Source organism: Pyrgilauda ruficollis, unplaced genomic scaffold (genome assembly GCF_017590135.1).
Source record: "Pyrgilauda ruficollis isolate IOZ18807 unplaced genomic scaffold, ASM1759013v1 scaffold340, whole genome shotgun sequence".
NCBI classification, from domain to species: domain Eukaryota; kingdom Metazoa; phylum Chordata; class Aves; order Passeriformes; family Passeridae; genus Pyrgilauda; species Pyrgilauda ruficollis.
The window spans coordinates 100,928-109,534 of NW_024524823.1; the positions used below are offsets into that span (position 1 = coordinate 100,928).

The 8,607-nt window shown below is 57.7% G+C and overlaps 2 protein-coding genes across 5 annotated transcripts in view; one reads left to right on the plus strand and one right to left on the minus strand.

Annotated features, from left to right (window-relative positions):
* SV2A (synaptic vesicle glycoprotein 2A) overlaps positions 1 to 5,702 on the plus strand; it is an 11,028-nt gene extending 5,326 nt beyond the window's left edge. The window contains exons 4-13 of the mRNA XM_041475240.1: positions 507 to 658; positions 735 to 868; positions 1,196 to 1,285; positions 1,474 to 1,584; positions 1,664 to 1,752; positions 2,208 to 2,372; positions 2,471 to 2,604; positions 3,173 to 3,376; positions 4,106 to 4,265; positions 5,499 to 5,702. Of these exons, the coding sequence (XP_041331174.1) occupies positions 507 to 658; positions 735 to 868; positions 1,196 to 1,285; positions 1,474 to 1,584; positions 1,664 to 1,752; positions 2,208 to 2,372; positions 2,471 to 2,604; positions 3,173 to 3,376; positions 4,106 to 4,265; positions 5,499 to 5,682 (1,423 nt within the window). The 3' untranslated portion in view covers positions 5,683 to 5,702. The remainder of the gene's footprint in view (positions 1 to 506; positions 659 to 734; positions 869 to 1,195; positions 1,286 to 1,473; positions 1,585 to 1,663; positions 1,753 to 2,207; positions 2,373 to 2,470; positions 2,605 to 3,172; positions 3,377 to 4,105; positions 4,266 to 5,498) is intronic.
* A 1,349-nt stretch (positions 5,703 to 7,051) lies between these two features.
* The window catches only part of BOLA1 (bolA family member 1), a 2,351-nt gene continuing 795 nt past the window's right edge, over positions 7,052 to 8,607 (minus strand). For all 4 annotated transcript variants that reach the window (XM_041475236.1, XM_041475239.1, XM_041475237.1 and 1 more), the window contains exon 2: positions 7,052 to 8,084. In XM_041475236.1, coding sequence (XP_041331170.1) covers positions 7,658 to 8,074 — 417 coding nt within the window. In that variant the 5' untranslated portion in view covers positions 8,075 to 8,084 and the 3' untranslated portion in view covers positions 7,052 to 7,657. The remainder of the gene's footprint in view (positions 8,085 to 8,607) is intronic.

Consider the following 8,607-nt stretch of genomic DNA (forward strand, 5'->3'; position numbering starts at 1 on the left):
TAAAGAATGCTAAACTATACTAGATATAAATTATAATATGCTAAATGAAACTATACTAAAGGATGGTAAACTATACTATATATAAATTATACTATGCTAAATGAAACTATACTAAAGTATCCTTTCTGTATGCTAAAGGACACAGAGAGGATACTTACAGAAGGTTAAAAAGATAATAGTGAAAGCTCGTGACTCTCTCCAGAGTCCTGACACAGCCTGGCACTGATTGGCCATTGAGTCAAAACAATTCACGTGAAAGCGATGAAACAACCTGTGGGTAAACGATCTCCAAAGCAGCAAAACACAGGAGAAGCAAATCAGATAATTACTGTTTTCCTTTTCCTCTGAGGCTTCTCACCTTCCCAGGAGAAAAATCCTGGGCAAAGGGGTTTTTCCAGGAAATGTGAAGGCCACACAGGGACCCCCAGAGCGGGGGCTGATCTCCCTGCTGTGTGTGGTGGGCCGTGGGGCAGGGGGTGACGCCGCTGCCTCCCCTCCATCCCCAGCATCGGCGGCTCCATCCCCATCGTCTTCTCCTACTTCTCGGAGTTCCTGGCGCAGGAGAAGCGCGGGGAGCACCTGAGCTGGCTCTGCATGTTCTGGATGATCGGGGGCATCTACGCTTCCGCCATGGCCTGGGCCATCATCCCCCACTACGGTAGGAGCCCTGGGCTGGTGGCACGCAGGGGGTGCGCCGGGGCTCGGCCCCACCACCGTGTCCTGTCCCTGTCCAGGCTGGAGCTTCCAGATGGGCTCTGCGTACCAATTCCACAGCTGGAGGGTTTTTGTCCTCGTCTGCGCCTTCCCCTCGGTCTTCGCCATCGGGGCGCTCACCACCATGCCGGAGAGCCCGCGCTTCTACCTGGAGGTGGGGTCTGGGGGGGCGTTCGGGGAATCGGGGGTGCATCAGGGACCTGGAGGGGGTCCCCAGGAAGGGACGCCCAGGGGGTGGTGAGGCCTGGACAGGAAGCCCCAGATGGGTTTTGGAGAGGGGTGGAACGGGGCAGGAAGCCCCCAAGTGAGTGATGGGACCCAGAGGGATGGGGGGGACCCTGAGGAGGTGATGAAGATGGGGGAGGGATCGCCGGGGGGGTGGCAGGACCCAGGTGGGTGGTGGAACCCAGGCAGGGACCCCTGATGGGGGGTCAGGGTCCAGTTTGGGGTGTCCCAGGGTGAGCTGTCCCTGCCCTCACAGAACGGGAAGCACGACGAGGCCTGGATGGTGCTGAAGCAGGTCCATGACACCAACATGAGGGCCAAGGGCCACCCAGAGAGGGTCTTCTCGGTAAGGACCCCCCAGGGCTGAGCCTTGGGGTCCCCAGCACCCCAGGCAAGGGTGGGGTGTCCCCCAACAGCAAGGGTGCAATTCCCACCTCTGGGAAAAGCACAGCCTGGGGAATGTTGCTGTAACAGGTGGGGAAACTGAGGCACAAGGCGGTGCTTCCCGGTGTCCCCAATCTGTCCCACCCACAGGTCACCCACATCAAGACCATCAAGCGGGAGGACGAGCTCATCGAGATCCAGTCGGACACGGGGACGTGGTACCGGCGCTGGCTGGTCCGATGCCTCAACCTGTCCCAGCAGGTGAGGCCGGGGCCACGCAGGGCTCTCTGTGCCCCCTGTCACCTGCCATGTCCTTGTCACCCCCCGTGTCCCTCTGCAGGTCTGGAGCAACTTCCAGCAGTGCTTCGTGCCCGAGTACCGGCGGGTGACGCTGATGATGATGGCGGTGTGGTTCACCATGTCCTTCAGGTGCTGCGGGGTGGGATGGGATGGGATCAGGGGAATGGGATGGGATGGGATGGGATGGGATCCATGGGATGGGATCATGGGATCAATGGGATGGGATGGGATGGGATGGGATGCATGGGATGGGATGGGATCCATGGGATGGGATGGAATGGGATGGGATGGGATCAATGAGATGGGATGAGATCCATGGGATGGGATGGGATCCATGGGATGGGATGGGATCAGTGGGATGGGATTAATGGGATCCATGGGATGGGATGGGATCAATGCTATGGGATGGGATCAGTGGGATGGGATTAGTGGGATCCATGGGATGGGATGGGGCAGCACCGAGCGGGATGGGATGGAACAAGCATCACTGGGCTGGCACAGGGAGCTCAGGGCTGGTTCTGGGAGCCCTGGGCCAGCTCTGGCGAGCCCAGGTGTGTGGTGCCCGCTCACCCCTGTCCCCGCAGCTACTACGGGCTCACCGTGTGGTTCCCGGACATGATCAAGCACCTGCAGAGCATCGAGTACGCGTCGCGCACGAAGCTCTTCACGCGCGAGAAGGTTCGGCACTTCACCTTCAACTTCACCCTGGAGAACCAGGTGCACCGTGGCGGGGAGTATTTCAACGACAAGTGAGTGAGGGGAGGCTGAGCCTGGGGTTGCTGAGCTTGGGGCTGCCCAGCACAGGGGTGGGGGGCATCGGGGGTCTCCCTCCTGTCCCCCCGTGCAGGTTCATCGGGCTGAAGATGAAGTCGGTGACGTTCGAGGACTCGCTCTTTGAGGAGTGTTACTTCGAGGACATCACTTCCAGCAACACCTTCTTCAAGAACTGCACCTTCATCTCCACCGTCTTCTACAACACAGGTGGGGGAATGGGATCCCTGGGAGGGGGTGACCCACCAGGGTGGCCCCCAGATTTGATGGAGATGGGGGTGGGCCACCAGCTTGGAGGAAGGTCAGGAAATTCCTCAGGGGCATGATGGAGTTGGGATGGTAGAGATAATGTGACCCACCAGGGTGGCTCCCAGGGTTTTGGTGGAGATGGGGGTGGGCCACCATCTTGGAGGAAGGTCAGGAAAGTCCTCAGTGGCACGTTGGAGTTGGGGTGGTCGAGATAATGTGATCTCCCCAGGGTTTTGATGGAGATGGGGGTGAGCCACCAGCTTGGAGGAAGGTCAGGAAAGTCCTCAGTGGCACGTTGGAGTTGGGGTGGTCGAGATAATGTGATCTCCCCAGGGTTTTGATGGAGATGGGGGTGAGCCACCAGCTTGGAGGAAGGTCCCCAGTGGCACGATGGAGTTGGGGTGGTGGTAAGGACCAGGGTGGTCCCCAAGGAGGTGATGGAGGTGTGGTTGACCCACCAGGTGGGGTGGGAGAGGCCAGACAGGTGTGCACGGAGATGGGGTGACCCCGTGGCCCACTGTCCCCCCAGATCTGTTCGAGTACAAGTTCATCAACAGCCGGGTGGTGAACAGCACGTTCCTGCACAACAAGGAGGGCTGCCAGCTGGACTTCAGCGACGACAACAACGCCTACATGATCTACTTTGTCAGCTTCCTGGGCACCCTGGCTGTGCTCCCTGGAAACATCGTCTCGGCCCTGCTCATGGACAAGATCGGCCGCCTGCGCATGCTGGGTGGGCAACGGGACGGGCTGGGGGCAGCCTCGGTGGGGCTGGGGGTCCTGGAGGTGCCTTCCAACCCAAACTAGGCTCTTGGTCTTCTTGACCCACCACCAACACCTTTACCCTGTTGGTCACCCCACTTCCATCACCTTTTTGGGGACTTTCCTGATCCTCCTCCCACCCGTTGGTCACCTCCAACTCTGGTGACCTTTTGGGGACCTCCTGGTGGGTCACCCCCATCTCTTGACCCACCACCATCACCTTTATCCTGTTGGTCACCCCACCTCCATCACCCCTTTGGGGACTTTCCTGATCCTCCTCTCATCTCCATCTCTGGTGACCTTTTGGGGACCTCCTGGTGGGTCACTCTCATCTCTTGACCCACCACCATCACCTTTACCCTGTTGGTCACCCCACCACCATCACCTTTTTGGGGACTTTCCTGATCCTCCTCCCACCCGTTGGTCGCCTCCATCTCTGGTGACCTTTTGGGGACCTCCTGGTGGGTCACCCCCATCTCTTGACCCACCACCATCACCTTTACCCTGTTGGTCACCCCACCACCATCACCTTTTTGGGGACTTTCCTGATCCTCCTCCCACCTCCATCTCTGGTGACCTTTTGGGGACCTCCAGGTGGGTCACCCCCCACCTCCCTCTCCCTTTTGGGACTGTCAGCCCCGCCCAGTCCCACCTCGTGCCTCAGTTTCCCCACGCTCTGACGTGTCCACGTGTCCCCCAGCCGGCTCCAGCGTCATGTCCTGCATCAGCTGCTTCTTCCTGTCCTTTGGGAACAGCGAGTCTGCCATGATCGCCCTGCTCTGCCTCTTTGGGGGGGTCAGCATCGCCTCCTGGAACGCGCTCGACGTGCTCACCGTGGAGCTGTACCCCTCTGACAAGAGGTGGGGGCCTGGCACGGAGATTTTGGGGGCAAGAAGTGAGGTTTTGGGTGAAAGGAGTGAGGTTTTGGGTGCAAGGACTGAAGTTTTGGGGTGCTGAGGTGCCCATTTTAGGGTTTGGAGCTCCCATTTTGGGGTGCTGGGTGCCCATTTCAGGGCTTTGAGTTTCCATTTTGGGGTGCTGAATGCCAATCTAAGGGTTTGGAGCTCCAATTTTGAGGTGGTGGATGCCAGTCTAAGAGTTTTGACTTCCCATTTTGGAGCCCTGGGTGCCCATTTCAGGGCTTTGAGTTCCTATTTTGGGGTGCTGGGTGCCAATCTAGGGGTGTGGAGTTCCATTTTTGGGGTGCTGGATGCCAATCTAAGGGTTTGGAGCTCCAATTTTGGGGTGCTAGATGCCAATCTAAGGGTGTGGAGTTCCAATTTTGGGGTGCTGAATGCCAATCTAAGGGTTTGGAGCTCCAATTTTGGGGTGCTGGGTGCCCATTTCAGGGCTTTGAGTTCCCATTTTGGGGTGCTGGGTGCCAATCTAAGAGTTTGGAGTTCCAATTTTGGGGTGGTGGATGCCAGTCTAAGGGTTTGGAGCTCCAATTTTGGGGTGCTGGATGCCAGTCTAAGAGTTTTGCCTTCCCATTTTGGAGCCCTGGGTGCCCATTTCAGGGCTTTGAGTTCCTATTTTGGGGTGCTGGGTGCCCATTTCAAGGCTTTGAGTTCCCATTTTGGGGTGCTGGGTGCCAATCTAAGGGTTTGGAGCTCCAATTTTGGGGTTCTGGATGCCAATCTAAGGGTTTGGAGCTCCAATTTTGGGGTTCTGGATGCCAATCTAAGGGTGTGGAGTTCCATTTTTGGGGTTCTGGATGCCAGTCTAAGGGTTTGGAGCTCCAATTTTGGGGTGCTGGATGCCCATTTCAAGGCTTTGAGTTCCCATTTTGGGGTGCTGGGTGCCAATCTAAGGATTTGGAGTTCCCATTTTGGGGTGCTGGGTGCCAATCTAAGGGTTTGGAGCTCCAATTTTGGGGTGCTGGATGCCAATCTAAGGGTTTTGACTTCCCATTTTTGGGTGCCAATCTAAGAGTTTTGCCTTCCCATTTTGGAGCCCTGGGTGCCCATTTCAGCCTTCCAGGCGCCAATTCCATGGTGCCACCCGCCCTCTGCAGGCACCCACGAGGCTGGGCACCCACCCCTACCCCCCGAGGGGTGCCCCCCACCAACCCCATCCCTCCTCACCCTCCTCAGGACGACGGCGTTTGGCTTCCTGAACGCTCTGTGCAAGCTGGCAGCCGTGCTGGGCATCAGCATCTTCACCTCCTTCGTGGGCATCACCAAGGCCGTGCCCATCCTGTTCGCCTCAGCGGCGCTGGCCCTCGGCAGCTCCCTGGCCCTCAAACTGCCCGAGACAAGGGGGCAGGTCCTGCAGTGATGGGGGGCTGGGGGAGAGGGACCCCCCACCCCCCCACTTTGCCCGGGGTGCCCCCCAAATCCAGCGTTTCCCCCCACCCCACCACCTCCCCTTCCCTCTCCTCGTGCCCCTGGGATTAGTCCTTTCTAATCAATGTGCAGGACACTTGCATTCAGATTTGCTCTCTTACTGCTGTCCAATCTGCTTGTGGTGAACCTCTTACTTCCAGTGCCCAGTGACCAGTTCCCAGCTCCACAGAGGGAATCACTATGACACCTTTCTTCTATCTTTCTTGGATATTTTGCAGCATGGCATTTTATTAGTGTGCTGGGAATACTACGGAGCTTGAAGCACGGTGAGAGCAACAAGCATGGGAAGGCTCTCTGAGGTGCCACTCAGCTGTGGGGTTTGATGGTAAAGTCAGTCTAAGGATTCCTGCCCATTTCATCTGCTTGTCCCTGTCTGTGCACCGCAATTCACTGCCCTGTCAGTTGTTCCACTCTGAATTTTTCTGAAAGATGCTGAAAGCAGATCAGGGAACTTACCTAGTTAAAAGTAAGTCTTCTCTCACCAACGTAATTTCTCATTCAGGTCAATGCATAGATAAGGACAGTGTGGTTCCATCAACAGATCTTAGCACAAGTAAGATCTCACAAGGGCTGTGAGACAGCCCAGGGGTGGAAAGAAAGAGTTTGGGTGATCTTAAATTAGTTTAGCCATCATTTCATTTTGCTGTAGCCTGAGCAAAACTTTGTAGACTGGAGAAGCATTAAATGTTGTTATACGAGTCTGTGCTCCAGCTCCATTGTGAAAGTTTGCCCTTCTGCAGGATTTTTGATCAAGTACCATAGCAGCTCTTTGCAAACATTAAGTGTCCCTACAACACACCTGGCAGGCAGATACAATATCCTCTTATCAAATGGGAAAAATGAACTGCATAGCGATCATGATTGGCTCAGCCATGCAGCATGAACCAACAGGAGAGGCAGCAAGAAGTAGAAAGTCCCAGCTGCTGGACTGATGTTTTGACTACCAGGCTTCTGCTGGAAACCAGTGGCCACTTGCAGTAACTGCTAATACAGAGATGCTTCAAGCAGCAATAGGAATGGAATAAGGAGTAACAATGATACAACTTGCAGATGGCTTTCATTAAACAGAGTTTATATTGGATTAAAGACACAATTTTGAGTCTTCAGCAAAACTGCTTGAAATAGTTTAATCTAATCTTGAAGCGGCTTTTTGACCAAATCAAACATTTTGCTGCAAATTTTGCAATTCCATTGACAGTTCCTGGGGGATTCTGTGTTTGAAAAAAAAAAAAAAAAACCCCAACCCCCCCCCCCCCCCCCAAAAAAAAAAAAAAAAGGATTCTCCAGCCCCAGCTGCCCACAGAACACGTTTATTTAAATTAATTCAGATTCAATGGGAGGGACACCCCAAAAATCCCACCAGGGTGGGAGCAGGGAGGGGGTGGCAGGGTGGGCCCAGCCTGGGGGTGCTATGGGGTTTGGGGGGGTCACCCCCATTATTTTTGTCCCCTCCCAAACACCAGGGTGGGAGTCCCGTGAGCCCCACACAGTTCTTGAGGGGGTCTTGTTTTTCCTGGGGGGCTTCCCAGGAGCCCCACACTGTTCCTGGGGGGGTCCCGTTGTTCTTGGGGGGGTCCTGGCAGCCTCACAAGGTTCCTGGGGGGGGTCCCAGGAGCCCCACGTTGTTCTTGGGGGGGGGATCCTGGCAGCCCCACACAGTTCTTGAGGGGGTCCTGTTGTTCCTGGGGGGCGTCCCAGGAGCCCCACACTGTTCCTGGAGGGGGGGGGTCTCGTTCCTGGGGGGGGTCCTGTGAGCCCCACGCTGTTCCTGGGGGGAGGGTCTCGTTCCTGGGGGGCTTCCTGGCAGCCCCACACAGTTCTTGGGGAGGGGGTCCCGGCAGTCCCACACAGTTCTTGGGGGGGTTCTTGAGTGGGTCCCGTTGTTCCTGGGGGGGCTCCCAGAGCCGTCACTGCTTCCCCGCCGCCTCCTCCTCTTCCTCCTCCCCGGCCCCGCGGCGTTTCTCCCTCTTGGAGCCCCCCAGGCAAGGGGGCGCGGGGGGGTTTTGGGGGTCACCCTTCCACTGCTCGGGGGTGCGGGCGGTGACCTGCAGGGCGTGCAGGGGCCCGGCCAGCTCGGCCCGCAGCGCCTCGTGCACCAGGCGGTGCCGCTGCAGCAGCGGCAGCCCCGCGAAGCGCCCGCTCACCACCAGCACCCCGAAATGAGTCTCGGCTCCGGGGGGGCCCCCGTGGAGGGGGGAGTCGTCCCGAATTTCCAGGTGAGTGGGTTGGAGGGCCGCCGTCAGCTTGGCACGGATGGCGCGGGCCAAGGGACCCCCCGTGCCCCCCATGGCTGCCCCGGCGGCCGCAAGGAGGGGACCCCGCATGGGAGAAGGGCTGCAAGAGAGAGGGGGGATTTGGGGGTGCAAGGAGAGAAAGCCCCCCAGGAGAGGACCCAGCACCAGAGAAGGGCTGTGCGATTTGGGGGTGCAAGGAGAGAAACCCCCCAACCCCCAGCATTAGAGAAGGGGTGCAAGAGAGAGGGGGGATTTGGGGGTGCAAGGGGAGAAACCCCCCCAGGAGAGGACCCAGCACTGGAGAAGGGCTGTGGGATTTGGGGGTGCAAGGGGAGAAACCCCCCCAGGAGAGGACCCAGCACTGGAGAAGGGCTGTGGGATTTGGGGGTGCAAGGAGAGAAACCCCCCCAGGAGAGGACCCAGCACCAGAGAAGGGCTGTGCGATTTGGGGGTGCAAGGAGAGAAACCCCCCCAGTCCCCAGCTGCCACCGGAGGAGTTTGAGGATGTTTTGGGGGGGCTGAGAGGGTGGGGTGGGGGACAGGGATGGGGACTGAGGGGTCTCAGAAGGGGGGCACGTGGAGGGGTGACCTGGGGGGGCTCTGCCAGGTCAGCCACCGTTATT